Source organism: Podarcis erhardii, assembly GCF_964252035.2.
Source record: "Podarcis erhardii genome assembly, chromosome: 6".
NCBI classification, from domain to species: Eukaryota; Metazoa; Chordata; class Lepidosauria; order Squamata; family Lacertidae; genus Podarcis; species Podarcis erhardii.
Genome location: NC_138510.1, coordinates 39,610,314 through 39,634,131, shown reverse-complemented (window position 1 = coordinate 39,634,131; position 23,818 = coordinate 39,610,314). Strand labels below are relative to the sequence as shown.

The window sequence follows — 23,818 nt, the reverse complement described above, 5'->3', positions numbered from 1 at the left end:
TTCCTTAGGGCGTCCCTATTTTCATTGGAGAAATGTTGGAGGGTATGGAGTTATCTGACCCCTGAGCTGCCTGAAGGCAATCCTGTATAGGAAAGTTTTTTAAAAAGTTTAATGTTTTATTATGTTTTTATATATGTTGGAAGCTGCCTAGAGTGGCTGGGGCAACCCTAAAATGTGTGGGCTATAAATAGTAAAATTATAATTATGAAATGGGACATCCCTGTTTTTATTGGAGAAATTTTGGAGGGTATGTGATAGCTGGTATGCTAAACATGATTACAGTTTATCAACTAAACATTTGCTGGATCATCATCAAAGCATGGATAATAAACCATTTATATATCTTTGGAAAAATTCTGTATCCCCAGTAAATATTAATTTGTAAGAGGTGGAAAGACTCTTTTTCCTATTTGGTAAGAATTTGACTGCACTGGTACTTACCACAAATGTGTAATGCTGTGCAGACTTGGCCACAAATTCTGACTTGCACTCTCCGATGCAGAGAAGTGCAGGACCGGAACTGATGTCAGGCTCAGCCTGTCCCATCTCACACACAATTCTGAAAATGTAAAATCCATAGTGAGTCTTACAAAAAGAAAGGAAGTTGTACCTAGCTGTGTTCCCAGCCCCATCATTTTCAACCTTGATTCTCTCATCTTCTGAATGAGCTCATGATAGAGTCTTTCTTTTTTCCTTTTGCCATGCAGTAATTCAAAGGGGAGAAAGTCAAAACTAGTTACAATTATTGCAAGCTGTAAACTTGAGTGCTAAGCAAAGCACAAATGGCAAATATATTAGCCTATAGAAGAGAAAGTGTGAAGTCCTTGAATTAAAAGATGAGTTCATTAACGGAATGGCTCTCATTGCAGGTCACAGTTTAATGAACAACAGGCACACATACACCAATGGGGTACGATAAACTCTGCAAGTTGATCACAAGAGAATGCTCAGATAGTGATGAGAGCATGAGGCAAGTGGAACATAACATTGGCACAATGATATAATATTCACAGAAAAAACAGCTACTGTTCTCTCTCTCCACATGTTCAATCAATGCACGAAGGAGATCATTGTGACTGCTGGTCCCACTTTTCATACAACAGGCATTATGCACAAATGGACCCTGTGCACAACTGTACATGTGATCAAGAACCATTCTTATGCCCCCCCTCCAAAAAACCAGAGATTGGGGTGGGATCGGGGCTAGAATATATGCAGGAATGTGGTGTGGGACCAGCCACAATGACTGACTAAATGGATTGAATGCATTGAAAGCAGTGCCAGATTTACATATAAACTAAACAAGCTATAGCTTAAGGCCCCACTCTCTTGGCTCCTCCCTCCCCCAAAAAATCACTATTGATATATTTCTTCTTAAGTGTATTTCAGTTCAACAATTACTTTGATAAAATACATATTTTGTTATGTGCAAATGGGCTTTAGATACCTATTAGGTCCATAAATTACCATATAGCATATATTCAACACAAAAAACAGCGACAATTTGTTGTTGACAAAGGACAGCAGGACATATAAAGGGCCCCATTACCTTCAGGAGCTTAGGGCAGGCATAGGCAAACTCAGTCCTCCATATGTTTTGGGACTAAAACTCCCATCATCCCTAGCTAACAGGACCAGTGGTCAGAGATGATGGGAGTTGTAGTCCCAAAACATCTGGAGGGCTGAGTTTGCCTATGCCTGGCTTAGGGCCTCATCAAAACTAAATCAAACCTAAATCTGGCCCTAATTGAGGGGGAGCATAACAGACAACTAGTACATGTACGTCTCTTTCTGTCTCCTTTATATTTTCATTGCCATTATCAGGCTGAAACAGGATGAGATGCTCCTTTAAATAGGGCTGCTGACAAAATCTGAGCTCGTATTGGAAATGAGGGTGAGTTGGGATTCAAAGTAATGAAAAAGGGTGGTAACTCACAGTGAAGAATGTATCACATGTTGTGCCATACAACTGAGTGGGTGGATCTACAGCTAAAGTGGGGGTGATTATACTACCAGATACAGCCCAGATCTCTTTAGCAAACTGTCCGTACTTCATGGTGCAACTGTGCCATATATATATAATATGTTTTGTGTTTTGTGTTTTGTGTTTTGTGTTTTGTGGTGTGTGTGTGTGTGTGTGTGTGTGTGTGTGAGAGAGAGAGAGAGAGAGAGAGAGAGAGAGAGAGACCGAGACCCACTTGATTTCTTGCAACACCCTTGCTTGCTGTACTGATGGCAGCTCATTCTGTGAAAGCACAATAACAACAGCACCCTATACCATCCTACCACTTTCTGCAGCCTTAGTCAAATCTCCTTCCACAAAGAAACTTAAATAAACCACAAAGAAACACTTTAGACAAAATCTTTGAAAGAGGCTTAACATTAAACACGTAAATGCTACCAAATGTGAGATCCGCTATCGCTGCACATCACAGCAACACAAGCTCTTCAAAGAGTTGTTGCCCTTGGAGAATCATAGCAGTTGTCCTGTATTCCTAAATCCTTTGTATGGTCTTCTCTATCATCATCTTAATCATGGATTATGTGCGTGCCTCTCTCTTTCACTCTGATCAAAATAGAGCTTCTTCCTTCTCCAAGCTTACGCACTAAACTCAGTGGGATTCATTTTGGTCACAGTATATAAACAGAATAAAAACCTACTGGAGGTAAAGAATCTCCCGCAAATTCCCCTTCTTCTCAAGTATATTTGAATGCTGATTTAATTTGACTTCAATAAATAATGATGTGTTTTAAAACTGTATTATCAGCATCATTTTTGTGTGAATTAGATATATTAAGGACACTTCTGTGATTGTTTAACCTCCACTTACCTTGCAACCTATCCTAAATTCACCATGCCACACGCTACAGAGCTTCTGAAATCTAGTTGAGCATGCATCCGGTAAATGAGCTGATTTAGATGAATTGACAAAAACTTTGTGATGGGTTAGCAGGATTGCACCCGCCCCTGGTATGTCTGTCCCTCCTCCAAATTTATAGCTGCCCAGATTTAGATTGCAAATTTTGCATGGTTGTTTTCTGTATTTAATGTAGGTTAACCATCATGTGGTTTGGGCCTACACATGTTTGATTTTTCAAACATAACCCCTATGCAAACATCACATACATCCAAGGATGCAGGTTTGATCCCTGTATAGGACAGCTGCATATTTGTGCATTGCAGGGGGTTGGACTAGATGATCCTCAAGGTCCCTTCCAACTCTACAATTCTATGATTTCTAAGTACCCATAGACAAGACAGGTACTTCCTGGGAAAGTGCATTATATAAGGCTCTTGATGAAAATATACAAACCATGTAGTTTCTCACAGTTTTTCAAAACCCTATCCAAATTTACTCTGAAGTAAAGGTACTTCAAACATTCCACTGGTCTCAAAACCACATAAGAAAGCATTGCTGTAAATTTTGCAACCTTTTGTGTCTCTGACAAAACACAACTTGTGTTTTCCATGGACTGAGATTCCATTGCTTTTAGCAGCCTTTAGTTAAAGCTACCTTTTCATTCTTCCATTTCAAAGGCAGAATTTATACCTTTGAATAATAATGCACAGTTATGATGCCCACAGACAAGTAAGAAATTAAAGATGGGATATTAATTGCTATGGTCAACCTAATCCAAAATAGAAATCCTAATTCAGGCCAAAACTACAGGTATCATGTTAAAAAACCCGACACTCTTAGAAGAGCTATAGGGAGCCGATTACTAGGTTAAGTGGCCCTTTAACCAATATTAACCTAATTGCCAGCTGATAGATAGCATGCCTAGAACATGGCAAATCATTACAGTCTCAGGATTCATTCTGCCCACAGAACCCTTAAGAGCGCCCTTTTATCTGGATTCCTATTGAAAAGGCAGCCAACACTTGCTGTTATCTGCCCAGGATAAATGTTTTAATGATGTTAACAATCTTTGAAAGCTTGAGAGCTCTAATTAGAATTGCGATTATAAAATCAGGGTTTCATGCCACCATCAAAAGAGGATAATTTCAATAATCCCCCATCCCTTCTCCTAAAAATAAAACAGAATATTACAGTTTATAACGTGTAATGGCTGTGCAAACCCATTCCTACTACAGCTTATGATGGCATTAGTACACGGCCTCAAGCTATTACTGTAATAATAATGTTACTTTGCTCTTCTATAGAATCTTTTATCCCAGGATCTAAAGGTACTTTTCAAGCACTAGGCCACCCACGCCACCACAGGCAAGAACAATAGATAAATATAGCTATGCTGATTTTCGAGAGGAGGCAACTAAGGCACTTAGTAATTTAGTGATTTGCCCAAGGTGAGTTAGAGCTAGGAGCAGAATCTCCTGGTGCAACCATTTGAATGCACTGCCTTCACCAAAGCAGGAATGGTTTTTTTTTTGTCCTGCACTGTACAACATTTGCTAGTACTGTCAAATCCATTGCTTCCACCCACATCACTTTAATCTTCAGGGAGCATGCCATCAGAGAACAAGACTAAGAAGGTCTCCTCTGCCCACCCCCTTCATATATCCTACAATCATTAGCATCTACTTTAATACAGAATTGTTGCAGCATAAAGTTTCTTCTCTTAAGCTGCAGCTTTGTCAGTGGGAAATTACATTTAAATGCTTCCATGTATTTTTCAAAAGGCAGCAGCTCCCAGTAAATAGAAATCCTGCAGAGCAGAATGAGAGCTAAACTTCCCTCCCAGAAATGCTACTTTTCTATTTACAGCAGGTTATGTGGAGAATAAGGATAAGGATAAGGCTAAGGGATGCGGGTGGCACTGCGGGTTAAACCTCAGAGCCTAGGACTTGCCAATCAGAAGGTTGGCGGTTCGAATCCTCGCAACTGGGTGAGCTCCCGTTGCTCGGTCCCAGCACCTGCCCACCTAGCAGTTCAAAAGCACATCAAGTGCAAGTAGATTAATAGGTACCGCTCCGGCGGGAAGGCAACCGGCGTTTCTGTGCGCTGCTCTGGTTCACCAGAAGCGGCTTAATCATGCTGGCCATATGACCCAGAAACTGTACACCAGCTCCCTTGGTCAATAAAGCGAGATGAGTGCCGCAACCCCAGAGTCGGTCACAACTGGACCTAATGGTCAGGGGTCCCTTTACCTTTATGCGGAGAAACAATAAAAAGGCATCTCCTACCTGCAGTCGAAAGTAGTGGTCTACTCTACTACCTCATCCTGCTTTGTATATAGGCCAGGTGTCAAATCTTAACAGGAGTTTATTCCAAAGTATGAACACTGATAGCAGTAACCTATAGGGAGCAAGATTGTCTGAAGAATCTTCCTAAACCTCATTGAACTTGATTACTCAAAGGAGAAGTCAAGCTGAGAATATTACCCTGTGCTTTGCTCTGTGCCTTTACCAAGAAAGAGCTTTATCTTGCTTAGTAGTTCTGTACTATTATTAATTTCCATAGGGGTAACTATCTTAGTCTGTTGCAGGGAAAAACAAGAAAAAGCCAGTGGCAAAGAGTAACAAATAACAAATAAACTTTCATGGACTACATTCCACTTGAGACATGGAATGTTATCCTGAGTTACAGGAAAATATAAATGTTTAGGGACAGTAGTGGGATTGTAAACAGTGAGATTAGAAAGAAATTAAATGCAGAAAGTACAGATGATGACAATTATGTTATTAACAATGGCTATTCACACAAAGAGGACTTTCTGTAACTGACCTTAAAGTTACAATCCTGAACAATGGAACATCAAACAGAGACTTGTCATATGAAACTGCCAAATTACAAAGCATCAAGATGTTCAATACTATCACCTGCGGACTGAATCGGGACAAAGGTAGGCTGTTGTTTTTATAATCACACTACATGTGCCAATTGGATTGCCAATGTCTGTTATCAACAACTGTTTTTGTGTGAATGGCCACTGTAAACAATTAGCATTATCTGAATTTTTCTGTGTTTTGTTAATAATAATAATAATAATTTATTATTTTTACCCCTCCCATCTGGCTGGGCCTCCCCAGCCACTCTGGGCGGCTTCCATAGAAACCAAAAATACAGTAAAATATCACACGTTAAAAACTTCCCTGAAGAGGGCTGCCTTCAGATGTCTTCTGAATGTCAGGTAGTTGTTTATCACTTTGACATCTGCTGGAAGGGCGTTCCACAGGGTGGGCGCCACTACCGAGAAGGCCCTCTGCCTGGTTCCCTGTAGCTTTGCTTCTCGCAATGAGGGAACCGCCAGAAGGCCCTCGGTGCTGGACCTCAGCGTCCGGGCAGAACGATGGGGGTGGAGACGCTCCTTCAGGTATACTGGACCGAGGCCGTTTAGGGCTTTAAAGGTCAGCACCAACACTTTGAATTGTGCTCGGAAACGTACTGGGAGCCAATGTAGGTCTTTCAAGACCGGTGTTATATGGTCTCGGCGGGCGCCCCCAGTCACCAGTCTAGCTGCCACATTCTGGACTAGTTGTAGTTTCCGAGTCACCTTCAAAAGTAGTCCCACGTAGAGTGCATTGCAGTAGTCCAAGCGGGAGATAACCAGAGCATGCACCACTCTGGCGAGACAGTCCGCAGGTAGATAGGGTCTCAGCCTATGTACCAGATGGAGCTGGTAAACAGCTGCCCTGGACACAGATTTGACCTGTGCCTCCATGGACAGCTGTGAGTCTAAAATGACTCCCAGGCTGCGCACCTGGTCCTTCAGGGGCACAGTTACCCCATTCAGGACCAGGGAATCCTCCACACCTGCCCGCCTCCTGTCCCCCAAAAACAGTACTTCTGTCTTGTCAGGATTCAACCTCAATCTGTTAGCCGCCATCCATCCTCCAACCGCCTCCAGACACTCACACAGGACCTTCACCGCCTTCACTGGTTCTGATTTAAAAGAGAGGTAGAGCTGGGTATCATCCGCATACTGGCCGCATCTAAAGATGGTTTTTTAAGAAGCGGTTTAATAACCGCCTCTTTCAGCGGGTCTGGGAAGGCTCCCTCACGGAGGGAAGCATTCACCACCCCACAAAGCCCATCGCCCAGTCCTTCCCAGCTAGCTTTTATAAGCCAGGATGGGCAAGGATCCAGGAGACAGGTGGTTGGTTTCACTCGTCCAAGCAGCCTGTCCACATCCTCGGAGGTAACAGATTGGAATTGATCCCACTCAACTTGACTAGACAAAACTCTAGCACTCTCCCGCCCTGGCCCTGCTCCCACGGTGGAGTCTACTTCTTCCCGAATCTGAGCGATTTTATCTGCAAAAAACTTCTGACCTCAGTGTTTACATACAAATGCCCAACCATGTGTGTATATTTCTGTAATTTAGGCTATTACGTCACATATGGTAGCTGATGAAGCAGGCTGTGTCAATGAAGGTTATGGCATAATAAATGTGTCCATTTTAAAGGTGCCACAGTAATCATCCTTGTTCTTATTTCCTGCCACAGACTGTCCCTCTGGAAATTCTTAAAGCTTCTAGTCAGTGGGTGAAAACAATGCTTAATGTTTTCTTTCTTACCTTATGCTGCATGGATGTGCACTTACTGACATGCTCCTCCTTTCAGTATACTGACTCCCCCCCCAATAGGAAACTCCACAAAAACAAACAAATAAGCAGCTAACACGAGGACATGTGTCACTGGGAAAGGGTTGTTTGCCCATCCTTTGTTACATGCCTATTTTCTAATTTTCAGCTGACATTTTTCTTAGTGAAATAAATGAATTGACTCCAGCAGAGGCCTATTCGGATTAAACTGCTGTCACTGCCTCACACGCTTAACAAATGGCTGCCTGCATCCGGCAGCACGGCAGGACGCATTCCAATTGGAACCAGGAGGAGGCTGAGTGCAAACTGCAAGGTGCTCATCAGGAAAGTTGCTTAGCAAAGCAGGAGCCCAGGCTTGGAAGGAACCAAAATGCTTAATAAAAGTTTTAAAGGGTTGTTTAATCCACAAGATAGAAAGAAAGAAAATCCAGCCTCTCCGTTCTTAGTTGGTGCAAGACAGCCCTAGATCTTTGGAGCGCTGCTGATTTATACTCACCGAGAATCTGGCCTGACAGGTATGGGGCTTTCCTTTGTGCAGTGCTGTGGAACGCGAAAGGAGGAAATGACAGGAATATAGGACTGTGTGAGGTGTTATGCGGGAAGGTGACCCCAGAAATCATCTCAGCGCCGAGGCAGGGTTAATTAAGCATAAACTATTAACTGGAATTGTTGCCCTCCTCACCGCCACACACAATATGCTGTTTAGGTCATGATGGCCTTAAGAAAAGCAGTATGGTTTTGCATCAGAATATCTAGGAAGAATCTATTTGCACCCTGAGAAAAAGCCCGTGGGACCATACAACCTCAAAATGCACGTGCATGAAGGTTTTGAAACAGGACCCCTTTCTAACCATAATAATAATTTCCTCAGCCACTCTGGGTGGCTCCCAACCAAATATTAAAATACAACCATGATTCCTTCATCTGCATGCTGTTGACATGCAGAGTTTTATATGCAGAAACAGAAGTTAACTTTTGTTAAGATAACCTATACTTGGAGCACAACTTTAGTTGAAAGGTATTCACACTGAGACTTTGTATAAAATATGAAAGCTTATTAAAGGAAGGACATTCCTGATAGGAATTATGTTGTCCTATATAGTTGGAGAAGCCATGCTTGCCCCTTTGTTCACAGAAGATGGACTTGGAATGAGGTGGTGGTGGAGAGAGTCTAATAATTTCAACCAGGTGAAAACTGTCACTTAACTTCACAATAGCCATGTCTTATTGGTGATGCACTTAATATAATGAGATGTTCACATTCACCACCCCCTCGCCCCCACATGGTCACAAGGGAAAAGTACACAAGTGCTACTGGGGTGAATTAGACTCCATATGAATTCAAATGGCGAAGTCATTAAAGACACCAGATACTATTTCTATGAAGAGCGCAGGTTGGTACTTTCTCCTGTGTTATAAACAATAATCCTTAATACAATTTCATATTTTACATTACACTGGAGTAATTGCCAAATACATCTTTAAAAACCCCCACCAACCCACAACTTGTGATTTAATTGGGGTCTATTTGATCCCAATATATGAGAAGTAAAGTGCTTTTTACACATGTAAGAGGGTTACATTGGGTCCTGCACATTACATTACTATTACATTTATTACAATCCTAAAGCAGCAAATGTCACAGCATATACACTTTTCCCGCTAATGCCTCACCCAGGCTTACAGGTTTATCCTCTTCAGATAACCAATTAGGATTCCAACTTTAAAATATAATCACCTGCCATGTTGTTCCTCCTAGCATAAGTATACTCAGTTGTACTTTCCCCCTTTGTTGCAAGGGGTAACAGCATTTATGCTAAATGCTGTAAACGATTTTTAGCTCGCATAAAGGTTCAGGTGGCGCCACATCAACTCACTGTTCAGCAATAATGTACTGCTCCTCCAATGGTGTACATTCCACACCAGCCACTTGTACGTTGTGGGCGATCTCGGAGAAATCCAGGCCCAGGTTAACACCACGAATTGTAACTCGTGTTCCTCCCTCTGGTGGGCCTGACACTGTTAGGATCTGGTGAGGGAAGCAGAGCACAGGGTCAACAATAAAAACAAACTACCGGTATATCTCACAGAAAGCCCAAAGCTGTATGGCCACACAAAATACTGTTTCAACAACTTTGAGCACACTACAGTACTTCTAGACCCCCGTGACCCATCTAGAAAATGAGCATACAATTTAGGAGCATAAGGTGGCTAAAGTAATGTATGAAACCAGAGAGCAGGGGCTGGGGAAATCAATTTGTCATTAATTATCCTTGTAAATATACTGTTGTTAGTTTGTGGTACACAAACCACCATCTTCTTAGGATTATGAAATCTGTTTTTGTTTTTTTAATGATGCTAAATATTCAAAAATTATCACCCCATCACAATAACTTTGGTGTGGTATACCAGAAAGCTTAGTAAGGGGAAGAAAAAGGTTATCATTATGCAGGTAAAAACAATTCTCCCTCCTGTCACCCCCACTCAGAAGAATGCACCCCCTGTTTGGTATAGATATGTGCAAAATCACTGTTAAAAAGATTCATGAAATTGCCTTTTAAGATTTGGACAGAGCTGCTTTTGTCCAAATGTAAAGGAGGATCACTGCAGGGAGATTAGTGCCTATTTAATGAGTTACTAAGCAAAGATACCTGGAAATGAAGCATTAACTGGAACAGAATATTCAGTGAAGTGTAAGTTGTTCAAGACATCTGCAGTGTTTCCAGGTATGAGTAATGAGGAAATCTGCCCATCTGAATATACTCAGTGAACATTGCAGTAGCAGAAACAACTTAATGGCCTGTGACTGTGAAAAGTCTAAATACACAGCTGAGTTATACTTTTATGAGGACCAATGTAAATGCCACAAAATGGTGAGCAAACACTCAAGTTCTCCAGAGCTCTTCATCGGGCTAACATTAAGCAAAATAGAGGGAACGGGGAGGAGAGCTGGCTTGGTGTTGAAGCATGAAGCCTAGCCTACATTTAGCCTTAAGGCAGCTTGTAAGAGGACGCTGCAGACTGACTGCACAATCTAAACCTTGGGATTGAGAGAGTTTGGATTTGGTGGATCTTGGGCTCTTCCAACTGGGTCTCAACTAGTGTAAGCCCCTCATCCCAGCTCAGCAGGGGTTCAGTTGGCTGAGCCAGGGTTGTTCCCCCAAAAGGGGAAAGGGGTGGGGGGTGGGATAGGGCAAGGAGAGACACCTCTTTGAAACCCCTTGGCAGCTTCCTCACATGACCTAACAGCTTAACGTTGGCTTTCTATAGCTAGGCTTGCTCTGTTAATTGGATTATATGCTGCTAGGATCCAGGCAGGCATTACTAAGGGCTGTTGGGTCAAAGAAGCAAATAATGGTTGATTCCCCATTTTGAAAATGTAAAATCTAGCAGTTATCCAAATTTGTCTCCAGTTCTAAGCAAAACACACAGATTCCTTGTGAAGGTAAATAAAGGGGGAAATGTTCACCTTACAATTTTAGCTTGTGTACTAGATACAAAGTCCATGAAAGTCAAATTAGGTGGCATTAACTAGTGGTTTGGGGGTATAGAACCCTGAAAAGTTAATGCGACATTTTTGTTGGTCCTATAAAGGTATTTCCTGATTGTAGAATTAGATTCCCCTCCCCGCAACAGACCAGTTTGAATCTCTCTACTTTGCGTGTATCTTGGAGAATCCTGAATTGCATTGGTCAAAAGTAGGATCCTAAAACTGATTATTTAGGCCAATTTATTTCTGTAAAAGTTAGTAGATCTCCAGTAAGTTCATCAATGGAAAATAAATTCTATGTATGTTAAACTATTATTCCCTGATAATAACATATTCACCCAATAAGAGATAATAAGACCAATAAAAATTGAGATGTCATTCCCAAACTCCAAATATATATGATGCTAACTCACAAAGCAAAAGACTAACATCTTACAGCCCTTAATTGACATCTAGTTCCTAGTATATTATACTTTTATAGTGCCTCTAATTCTTGTGATATAGTTCCACATTTGAATTTTCTCCCACATTTGTAGAGGTGATAAAGTTATTTTATTAAGAAGGGAAAACTGAGATTCTCACATTTTCAGCATGTAGTATTAAAAAAAACAACAACTGAAGAACTGAACAGATTCCCAGAAATTTCTATAATTTCCCATTGCCTCTACTGCTTGGTAAATTTTGTGGCTGTCATCTTATGAACTAGGAATAGGCCAGATTTTGAGGCACTTTCTGCAAATAGTTGTGCTTCCTTTTGCAAAGGGGTGTGAAAAATCACCCCAAAAGTTGTTTCACTGGGATGCATGTGCGGTGTTTATTTGTTTTACAAATGGACCATAAAACAGACTATAGCTAACCCCCTCCAGCACAGTATTTGGTTTCATCTTAGGATACATCTGCAGCACTCATGTTCCTGTCTGGTTAAGTGGTGTGTGTGTGTGTGTGTGTGTGAGAGAGAGAGAGAGAGAGAGAGAGAGAGAGAGAGAGAGAGAATCTTTATTCCTTCCAGTCCATTATGTATTTGTCCACTGCAGCACTACTGTATAATCAAGAAACAGTAAACACACATGTGATATGAGGAAGAGAGGACCCAGTGAATATAAGATTATTACTTCTCTCTCTCTCTCTAATGCCATCTATCTGCATGGTGCTGTATAGAGCAGCATAGGCAAAATAAAAATAAAAATGGGTAGTAGGATCTCTGCCCTAAGGAGGTTACAATAAATTTTAACAGCAGGGGAGATAACAAAGAGGGAAAGGAAAGGAGGAAATGAGAAAGCAAGAGCTTTCCATATGATCTCATGCAGCAACTGTGAAGGTAGAAACTTAAGAATTAAGGTGTTATTTTACTCTGTTGTACTTTATATGGCTATGTAATATATAATATGACCCCGCACCAATGGACCGTAACTCCAGTATAAGTTTAAATATAATAATTCAACAGCTGTGCCAATTGCCACCTGTTTCTTGCACAGCTGTGGGAGGCCAGATGTGAAAGTTAAATTCATACCAATGTGAGATATTCACAACATATCCTTAGAAAGTGTCACTAGCAATCCAATCATTCATTTTAGCCTTTGTTGTTGCATTTCCTCTTGCAATTTTCACATGCGCTCTAAACACTGCAAACCCACTAATTCTGTCCGGCTAAGAAGGCTGTGTCGTTTACCGTAATCACTCCTAGCCCAGCATCTACATCTCAGCTTCTGAATCATGCCCTGACAACCTACAGGCGTGGGAGGCAACCTCCGTACCTACTATGGTAGAACACAAGAAAGCTGGTGGGAGGCTACAGCTGGTTGTTAGTGGCAGAAATGTCTGCTGGGAGGTTTAGGACTGGCTTTTTATAGACTTTTATAAAAGCTACTAACCTTAAAAGGCTTGACAGTTACTTTGGAGAACTTCATTAAGCTCCACTTTGGACAGGCACTGAATGTTAAATACCACATTTTATTAGGGAGCAAAGCATTCACACCTCCTTAAATGTCTTTTTGAAATACTAAAAGGGGGAGTTTACTTCATGACCTGTCTATTTATAGTACACCTCTGCCACAAGAACTTCAGTTCCTAGTCTAGGAAAAGGCACCCTCTACAACAGGGGTGGGCGAACCACAGCCATGTCAGATTCACTAGGACCGTAAGATCTACCCAGCAGAGCCAGATGTAAAGGATATATAGTCAGAATTAAACATCAGGTTGTCTCTAAGCACATTCTGAGCTGAAGAAATTGCTTTTGGTTCAAGAACCGAACAGAGGTCCCAGCCTTTCACACAAAAGTATGCCTGCAGACGCCTAATTTAGGTGGGGAAAATCAATTTGTTGTTCCTGTTGATAAAGCAGTTGGGAGTCAGGAACCCTGATCTGCAAAGCACCCAGAGATTTACCAGTAGATCCTGATCTCCCTTCTGCCCACCACTGATCTACAACCACCAACCATCTCCAATACACCATTGCCTAAACTTCAGTGCCCTGTGCTCAAATTATAACCTGAGTACCACTGTGTACTCACTCTCCACTCCCACTACAAGTTGGTCTTCTAGTTCACATATGAGTGCCATGGGCTACATGCAGCCTTTGGCCAACTTCTGTGAGGTATGCAGGACCTCTTCCCACTGCTTAGCTCTAGGAGCAGTGGAGAGGTGCTCCTATGGTAACACTCATCAGCTGTTCCTATCACACCATGTGCTTTCTCTCTCTTGCTGTCCACCTGATTGGTGCTGGAAATAACTGAGGAGTGTTCTGAGGGGATCTAGACACTCCCAATGACTTCTCTGAATGCAAGCCTTCCTCACTCATTTCTTGCCCTCAATCAAATCACAGCCAAACCCAATTCTTTCCTCTCTCACTTACGTTTCTTAATTTTTCTCACTTCACTTCTGCTCCTTTATTCCGCAAGTCTAAAATCATATTATTTTAATGCAAAGCACATCCCAAGATATAGTTGACTGTGCAGGTACCATTATGTATAGGGCTGCATTGTGTTCTAAAAAACACTCCTTTCTTTCTCTTGCCTCTGCTTTAGTTCCCATCCTCCCCTCTGCATTCAGCCCTGGGACTAAAAGCTTTAATCTCTTCACTGTGTAGCGTCTGTTACACTCCCGCTTTCTGTAACTAGCACTCTGCAGTGTGTCTTGTATCATTTTCCTTTGCAAAGCATCATGTGTCTACAAAGGACACGATACAAAAATCAAATTGCATTATATTATACTAAGCACCGTTGAAGGCCTGCTGCTGCTAATGTTTACAAGTCACCCGTACACTATGGTTCACGATTCTTGACAGTTATTTCCCTTACATCCGTATGTTATTTTAAAAATGCATTTGCTGCAGAATTTGCATCACAAACAGGTGCTTTGCCCCTCCCATAAAAATCCAAAGCTTACACACACACACACACACACTTATTTAGATACTGGGAACGTTTCTTATCTGACTTCAGTCAACAAAACCTTACTACAATGTCAAACAACGCAGTGTGGCTTTTCTGTTTTCCAAATGTTTTGACCTGGAAAATACCCGAACCAGACTTCCCATTCGACCTAGATTTTAGTGGCCGCTAATTGAACAGTTTTGAAGGAACTGTGTCACAATGCAGCCGCGGGGTTAGAACAGATGCATTCAATTAATTACAGCTGGGGAAATTCAGTAATAATCACAGAAGGCAGCAAATACTTAAAGGGGCCAGTTATATAGACCTCTCTAGACATAACAAGACCAGGCCAAAGTCCAGCCAGCTGCCATGTCTCTGGTATCCAAACTAGAAGCATTTTTTTTTATAAAGAAAAAGAGTAGCTTTTAGATCCTATTTGTATGTAGATTCAAGGTAAATTATATGAGTTGGGGCCAACATCAGGTTTCTTTTGGCATTACCATGTTGACATAAAACCAGCCACACAGTTGCTATCCTTTTACTATAATCCTCTACCTATAATATTAATTCATTTATTTCATTTATTTATATTTTACCTTTCAGGATACAAATTCTTCCAAGGAACACCAAACTGCAGCTCTAAAAGCCACAATAAGTAAGATCAACATATAAAAATTCATCAGGATCCTTCTCACTGGGCAGATGGTTGTAGAATGGCTCTGTGGTTTGGGAAGGGGAAAGTCCAATTGAAGCAGGCTCTGAGGTGGTCTCTTCTTTCTCTCTGAAATCCTTCCCACAGGACAACTGGTAAAATGGGGTGGGAGAGCAGCAGCCTCCGAGGTGATCTTTGTGACATGGTTATGGCCTACTCACAGCTTCTCTCTTCAAAAACTGACAGTTTGCTCAGCTTCCATTCCCTAGAGGCAAAAAGACCATTGTAGCTCCTTCTAAGTCCCAATATACAAGCTGGTTTTCTGGGAAATTGAGCAACTCCTGCAGTAGTTAACACCCTGACAGTTGCAGCTACCAACTTCTAAAAGGCGAGAACAGCACATTTCCATCTGACAGGTGGCTCTGTCCAGCCAATCCATCAGAACCCAACTTGAGTCAAGAGCCCTTAAGAATTAAATGTTGCCAACATTTCTTTGCCCCTTGCCCTCCAAAATGCTGCACTGCTTTTGAGGAGAAACCTAAATTTGTCTAGGCATACCTTTCATAGACTACATTTTTATTTTCTTAAAGCACCTTTCTGCCCCTTCATGTGGCTAATCCATTTGGATTCATGTGTGCATCAGTGGGAAACAGAGACAGGCCTGAGAGGGTGGAGAAGGGAACGTCTAGCTGGAACTGGCTCTGAGGAGTAAGCCTTTACTGGCTCCCTCTGGCTCCTGGAATTCTTCCCACACATCAGAAGTTGGTATAGCAGCAGCCTATCACACAGAAATTTAGCAGGCGACGCTTTTCCTAGAACAGAGATAAATGATGGAAAAAACTAAAATTCTGTGTGTCAGGCTGCTAAAGGCACAAGATCAGTGGTGTCAGAAGATGTTAATTAAATATGTCATAGAAATGCTTGCTTTGGGTGAGGGGAGGGGTGTTATTAGCATCAGCAACCAAATTACAGCCAGATCATTGTAATTATCATCTATATTTCACTTTTCAGCTCTGATCCAGCAAAGCATGTGCGCAGCAGTCAGAGATGTGCACACAGAGCCCTTTTAAAAAGCTGCAGCTGTACTGATGATCAGTGGGTAAGGGGGAGAGAACGGAATTGAATCCAGTCCCCAGGTAGCAGATCACAGGGATCCTAGCTTAAAAAAGAAAAAGAAAAAAAATGTGTGCAGTAGCTATGAATACTAGATTGAGCTGGGAAATCACATGAATAGCACCCTGCTGCATATACAATTCCCTATCCAGATAGGGATATATATGCAGAGCCTTTTTCTATTAATGCATAGTCCCTAGTTAGCTGGTGTGTTAATACACAAGATGCTTAGTAATCCTTACTGCATTCATCGTTGCAACAAAGAGGAAAGGAGGGAGGGTGTTTCTAGGACAAACCTCCAACTCCTGGAATTTGCTACTTGTGAGTTCTAATCCCAACTCTGCCAGCATGTCACAATGCTCCAGCTGCTTCTGATATTTAAAGCCCTTTACAATCACTGGATAAAAGAAGCCACGCAAGGCAAAGTATTATATTATCATTATGAAGGTGTCAGTCAGGAGAAGTATCTATGGGGACGCACATATATTAGGAAACGTCCTCCAATGGTTCTCCTCAAATCCTGTCATCCAAGCTCAAAAATATTAATTACCCATCACAAGGCTTCGCTGATAATAGGAACAACCTTATTTGCCTGCCCAGAAACTGAAACAGGAGTTCTTTTAAAACATTTCTCCTATAGGACAGGGGCAGAAGAACTGAAAAGCAAGACTACATAGGCACACATGTGTTATAAGTCAGACCATTATCCACTCTAATGGGCAGCAGCTCTTCAGGGTTTCAGACAGGAGACACCCTCAGCTCTAGCTGGATATTCTAGGGATTGAACCTGAAACCTTCTACATGCAGCCTTTGCCCATGACTCCATTATGCTCCTGTACCTCTTAGTTGGGAAGCGGGTGGCACTGCGGGTTAAACCACAGAGCCTAGGACTTGCTGATCAGAAGGTCGGCGGCTCGAATCCCCGCAACGGGGTGAGCTCCCATTGCTCGGTCCCTGCTCCTGCCCACCTAACAGTTCAAAAGCACATCAAAGTGCAAGTAGATAAATAGGTACCGCTTCGGCGGGAAGGTAAACGGTGTTTCTGTGCGCTGCTCTGGTTCACCAGAACTGTGCGCTGCTCTGGTTCATGCTGGCCACATGACCCGGAAACTGTACACTGGCTCCCTCAGCCAATAAAGCGAGATGAGCGCAGCAACCCCAGAGTCGGTCATGACTGGACCTAATGGTCAGGGGTCCCTTTACCTTTACCTCTTAGTTACCTCCCATCATCATTAATTTAGCTCATTCCTGTGGTCTGCTGTGCAAAACAAACAACTGGATAGCACTGGGTAAATGGGCCAGTACAGCCTTGCAGGTCACGATGTTGCACTGATACAACACAAGAAACAGCAACTAAGCAGGAAATAAATTTCTGCAGCACAATTAGACTGCAAAGACAAAAGGGGGTAATATTCCAACATGTGGGTACCAGGACCACATAAACAAGCAGCACCTCTTCAGCAAAACAAACATAACTGACACACAGCTGCCATTGCATGTACCACATTAACACAGACACCATCCTACTGACATTCACAAGTCCATACTCTGCAAAAGGATGAGAACAGGTGGTGTGTGTGTGTGTGATATTTTTAGAATTTTGTTTTGAGCATATTATAATATATTCCAAGGTCTCGCAACAGCAAGCAAGAGAGGAAAGAGAGGATAAATAAAATCAATTAATCACAGGTGGGAAAAAATGAGCCCATCAAGTCCTGTAATAAAAGCCATCTTGAAGATAATAGCACCGTATCTGACAAAAGAGGGGAGGGGAGAGTAGCAAAGTTGTGGCCTTTCAAAGCTATACGAATAACATACGCTTTTTGTTGCATGGTTATATTTGTAGCTGGCTCCATCCCAGTAGATGAGCCCAGCAGGGGCTCAGCACATCCACAGAGCTAGTTCATCAGCCTGGCATGATCACTCCTTGTCTCTGTCTTAGCTGATAGTACATTCCAAACCTAATTGTTATCTCAGCAGAGCAACTCCATTATTCAGCCTGACACTCCTCCCTGCACAACGCCCGTTAGCTGTTTGTTGCAGTGATGTTATATTAATGAGGCCTGCAAATAAATGAATAGGAGATCAGAGCACTGCTTGTTCATAAGGAAGCTGATTTTTTATTTATTTAATCACTGATGCTGCGGGCAGCAGGGGAAGATTTATGCTGTCAGGGGGGACACAGGATAGATCCCAACGATGCACTGTGTGGATGGAAAAGATTTCATGCTAACATGTACACTATTATTGATTTTTTCTTTTATGTCAACAAGTAAATATCCCCCTAATCTCCACTCCCAATTGGCTCATTACCATTTTAAAAAGCTTACATCTCCTTGATCTGTTTCCAGTGTTTCTCAAACTTGGACCTCCAAGTATGTTGTTGGACTAAAACTCCCATCATCCTTGGCTAGCAGCACCAGTGGTCAGGGATGATGGGAGTTGTAGTCCAACATTCGCTGGAGACCCACATTTGAGAAGCACTTCATGGAAATAATAGTAATCTTCCTTTGATGAAATTTCACCCTCTTCCTCTATTTCCCAGAAAGTTCACTTGCAGTCCTATACCTTTTTGAGGGCTGGTACAGCACTCCTGGACAGCTCAGTCAGTAGAGCATGGAACTCTTCATCTCAGAGTTGTGGGTTCAAGCCCCAGGTTGGGCAAAACGGTTTTCAAAGCATGGTTTCAGAACCTGGGTTAAATGGGAATCCTGGGTAGCTCTAACCATATCTAATGATACTGCTGGAGTAACGCTTAACTGACGTTAGACTAGGAGTTCAAATTAGTGCTCCAGAATGCAGAGGGTGGGGAGAGATTTTGCAATCCTATGGTTAAGAAACAAAATGCTACATGCGTACTGGTGCTCAGGAGTATGTTCTTAGTTCAATGGTATGAACTCATCAAGTATCTATGCCTGCACATAGATAGGCTGCACAAACTGGCTGATTCAAACTTAAGTAGCCTCACTGTTTTTCACTCATGGAAATCATTGATACATATTACTATCTACCATGGACATTGAGAGTTGATGAAGAGGAGTGGCCTAAGATTTTCCTAACTCTAATTTGAATTCCTGTTAACAAAGATGAGTTGTGTTCATTTCCTCCTAGACAATCAAACCAATTATACCATTCTTTCATAACTAAGGGGTCTTATGCTCCCCCCCCAACAGAGGCTAAACCATTATGCTTTTCTCTTCCACAACAGTCCTATGGGCAATCTGAAATCATCGTAACACCTAGTAGAGTCCAGTATAATTCACAAAACAATCCTATACATGTCTGCTTGGTAGCAAGTTATATTGCTATCAGTAGGTTGAAACCAAGTCATTGTGAGAACTGAACAATTTTCACATGTGCAACAGAACTTTGCATCCCACCTCTACTCATTGTAAACCCCACAAGCACGTACACAAGCACACCCGCCCAACAGATCTGGTCTGGAGGTTTGTGGGAACTCTCAGGGAAGGTTTGTGGTGTGAGGGATATGCAGAAGAAGAAGAGGAAGTTCTGGTGTAAGTACAGAAGGTGTTTGACTTCTGGAATGGCTTTGCTGGATGCAACCTTATGGGCCTTACTCTCAGGTAAGTGTTGATGGAGCATGTTTCTCAGTAGACACATACAGCCTGCACTATTAGCCTGCACATTCTGTCTTATGACCATGACTAAACTGAGAATAGTCAACATCAAACCAGCTTTTTCTATCCTCACTTTCTCTGTTTGGATTAACATCCTGTCTGATTAAGAATTCCAGAGAATTAAAGTCTCAATAAAGATATTGTAGATTTTGAAATTTAACTCAAGGATGATATTGGAGAAAAAACTTGGCCAGCATTTGCTGTGAGATGTTTCTTTGTTGAGTCAAGGAATTGCTTTTGCCTTCTGGTTCGCTTGAGGAAAGGAAGTGAAATCTCTGATTTCTGAAAATGTTACATCTGTCTGAATGTTTCATTTGGAAGGGGAAATTGTTCTCCGATCCCTTTTCTTGCTCCTGGTGACTTGCAACCCCCCAGGTCTTTGCACACAGCACAGAGATTTTTGTGAGAAGAACAACTTTAAAATGCTGAGAAGGCAAGTTTGTTTATTTATAGAAGGGCTCAAGGTTTTGATTAAAAATAAAAAATGGAAACTAAACCCTTTGGGATGAAAATAAAATGCACTAAGCCCATCAGGTTGGCAGAAAGGGCGGGTCTTAGTGTCACACAGAATCAAGCTGAAAGAGAGGAACATTGCTTGGTTTCTAATGGCTGTAGAAAGGAGATGAAAAGTTCAGTCTTGGGCAAAGAGCCAGCATAATGTCTGCGCTTTGCTTAAATACTATTGAAAATGAAAGGCTGTGGCTAACAAAGCACCAAAAACCTAGTGAATATGGGATACCAAAATTAGCTAAATACATTTTCACACATGCTTGCATGTTGTACTTTCAGAGCAACAATGGGGGTGGGGCAGGGAGCTTTATTTAGTCCCTGATTATGTAGAGGGGAAGATCTGTAGTACTATTTTTCAATAATCACTTACAAACACAATATTCATTTTAATAGTGGGATGAGCTTCATAATGGTGTGAATGTTTGCCCATTTGTTTTGCCATGGATTTAAAAAACCCACTGGTTACGCTTCTTGTATTAGTCAGCCATAAAAGTAAATTAACGTAATTGCCTGAGTTTTTGCATAATTGCAATTTATATATAACATTTCTATCCTACTCTGTGCCTCTGTTAATACTCTATTTATTATTGCTATAATTGTATTGATACCTTATTTTTCTTTAATTATAACCTTCTTTGAAAACAACTGTTGAAAAGCTATACATTTGCCAAACAAACAAACAAACAAACAAGAACATAGAGAAACAAAGACTGAACCACTTTGCTTATGAAACTAACAACCATCTGAAGTAAACACTAGGAGCCAGGAAGTCCTAAGTCATCAGTTGCTACTTGTCACTCCCCCCCCCTCCCAGAGCTCCCGAGGAAGCTTAACAGCAACAAAATTGATACCAGGACTTAGTGTGGTATTTCTCTGAAAATGCATTTGATCTATATCCAACACCCATTTTGGTCTATCTAATACTCATTTTCTCCACAAAGTATCATTTTCATTTAAAATCAGTTATTTCAATTATCCTAGATTATTCTTCCTGCCATTTTAGTATCCTTGGCATGTGTGTCTCAGTTCCATGTACACATTTGAGTTTTTGCAACCATTCCCTCTTCGGTCTCCACCTCAAGCAATGGCAAAATATGTACTACAGATCAACTTCCCTACCCTGGGGCCCTTCAGATGTTTTGGACTACAACTCCCATCATCCCTGACCTTTGGCCATGTTGGCTAAGAGTGATGGCAGCTGTAGTCCAAAACAAGGCTGCTGCAGATGTTGCAGGATCTCATTCAACAAATGAGCTGATAGGGCTTTTGAGTGTTGACTGGTGTCTCTGTGTGACATATAAACAGTATGTGCTTTCACAAGAGCACTCAAGTTGGGATTTGGGAATGATTGAGTGAAGTTAATTGAGACTCGTTTACTTAGAATAAATAGGTACCATTTCTTGTCAAAAAGTAATAAACTGAAGCACTAGGAGTTGTTTTTTTTAACTAACAACCCATAAAGAGGGCGAGGAGTGATTCAAGGGAGCTTAATGAGGAATGTGGGAAAAGTGGTGAAAAGAATATTCTGTTCAAGTAGCCATTCCAGCCATTTGTTCAGCCACTGCTCTGCAGAATGAGCGAAAAGGAAACATCTTGCAGTACTTACTGAGCACTCCACAGCCAATTGTTCTTTGCAATTGTTCTAGGAATCCTAAGGTGAGGAATCCTATATATATATATAACAAATGTTCATAAATGTACAAGGCAAACACATGTGCATAAGTATAGTGTCTGAAACAGTACAGGAGAGCAATCCTGAAGCCATTTTGACTCTCCCAAACTGACCTCAAATATTCCTCTGCAAGGAGGAAGGAAATGGGGAAAGCTTTCCAGTTGGCTTTGGACTGTAGGGGCATTACACCTCCCTTTGCAAATACACTCTGCCAAGTATCTGTTAAGCTGAGCAAACTATCAATTTATGTAAGAGATTTGGGAACTAAAGTATTTACCATCACAAAAGAATGGCCAGACTGCCCAGGTTGAGCAATGGTTGACCATTATCAGGTATCCTGACAGACAGGTTTTCTGCTGTAGACTGCCCCCCCCCCATGTATGTGTGTATGTTTTGGGGGGTGGTCTTCTGCTACAGGGAAGGGAATTTCAAAAAGTCTATGTAAGACCTTGCACACCATTGTTCTGGGTTCCTCTTCTTCCACCCTGCATGGGGGGGGGGAGTGGGGGACCTTGTTGCAACAGTTTAATAAAGATCATGCTTACTAGCTGCTTTGCTTCTCAGTATTCTCTGTTTGGCCTCTGTTATTTTTTCCTACCGATAGAGAACCTACTTAAGGACTCTATATGGGCTCTTGGATACCCCATATAGGAAAGGGAGCAGTATCTTTCTTATAACACAATGGTGCTGCAAGCCCCCGTCTTAATTAGTCTTGTTGGTTTGCATAAACTCTCAGTTCCTCAGCTCTGAAGTCTCTCTCTTTCGCTTCATTGGCTTTTAAGAGATTGGCACGAAAGAGCTTGCCTTCTAATCTGTTCCTGCACACTATGTGGCCACTGTGTTGCCACAAGGAAGGGCTACCATAATAACCATGTTGATAATTACAAAGATAATTACATAGATGCTGGGATAGCTCAGTCGGTAGATTCTTAATTTCAGGGTCGTGGGTTTGATCTCCACATTGGGCAAAAGATTCCTGCATGGCAGAGCATTGGACTAGATGAGCCTTGTGGTCTCTTCCAACTCTACAAGTCTATGATTCTATGCTTGAAACAAGGAGACATCATTATCTATGTCAGGAATGGGGAACCTTTTTACCCCCGGGATGGCCTTCTCTTGTGGACAACTCTCTGGGGGGTCACAAGGCAGATGGGACAAAGGACAAAACATGTGTGGAGCCATGGATGTGACTCATATGTTTGAGCAGCAGACTAAACCCAGTTGTGTTAAATCAGAGATTTTTATACACATATCCTCCATCCAGGCAATCAAAAGGCCATAGATTGTTTAATTAGCCAAAGGCCTAGGAAAAGAGGAATACATTTGCCTGGCGCCTAAAGATATGTAATCCCCAGGCAATGCCTCTCTGGGGAGAACATTCCACATGGGGCCACTGCAGATAAGGCCTATTCTTGTGTTGCCCTCTGGACTTCTCATGGAGAAGGCACACAAAGAAGGACCTCAGATGATGATTGCAGGGTCTGGGTCAGTTCACATGGGGACAGGCAATCCTTGAGGAATTGCAATCCTGAGCCATTTAAGGATCAAAGCCAGCAAATTGAATTGGGCCTGGAAACTAACTGGCAGCCGGTGAAGTCAGGACATGATTGGTGTTATATTCTCACCATCTTGTTCCCATAAGCAACCTAGCTGCTGAACCAGCTGAAGTTTCTGAACTGCCTTCAGCAAATCTAACCTAGGGTTTACCAGTTAACCCCCTTCCTCATGGTGGATCCACTCCACATCAATTAATATATTTAATTTTATTAATACTATATAAGTATTAAATGGTATTAATAGTAAGAATCATAGTTAATCAATATATGAATTAAAACACACATAGCATTTTATAAACAAGGATTTCCCA

General features: G+C 41.8%; 1 protein-coding gene across 2 annotated transcripts in view; it reads right to left on the bottom strand.

Annotated features, from left to right (window-relative positions):
• The window catches only part of PLXNA2 (plexin A2), a 418,876-nt gene that overhangs the window by 96,664 nt on the left and 298,394 nt on the right, over positions 1–23,818 (bottom strand). For both annotated transcript variants that reach the window (XM_081864876.1, XM_081864877.1), the window contains exons 13-14: positions 9,384–9,535; positions 442–559 (exon numbers count right to left, since the gene is read on the bottom strand). In XM_081864876.1, coding sequence (XP_081721002.1) covers positions 442–559; positions 9,384–9,535 — 270 coding nt within the window. The remainder of the gene's footprint in view (positions 1–441; positions 560–9,383; positions 9,536–23,818) is intronic.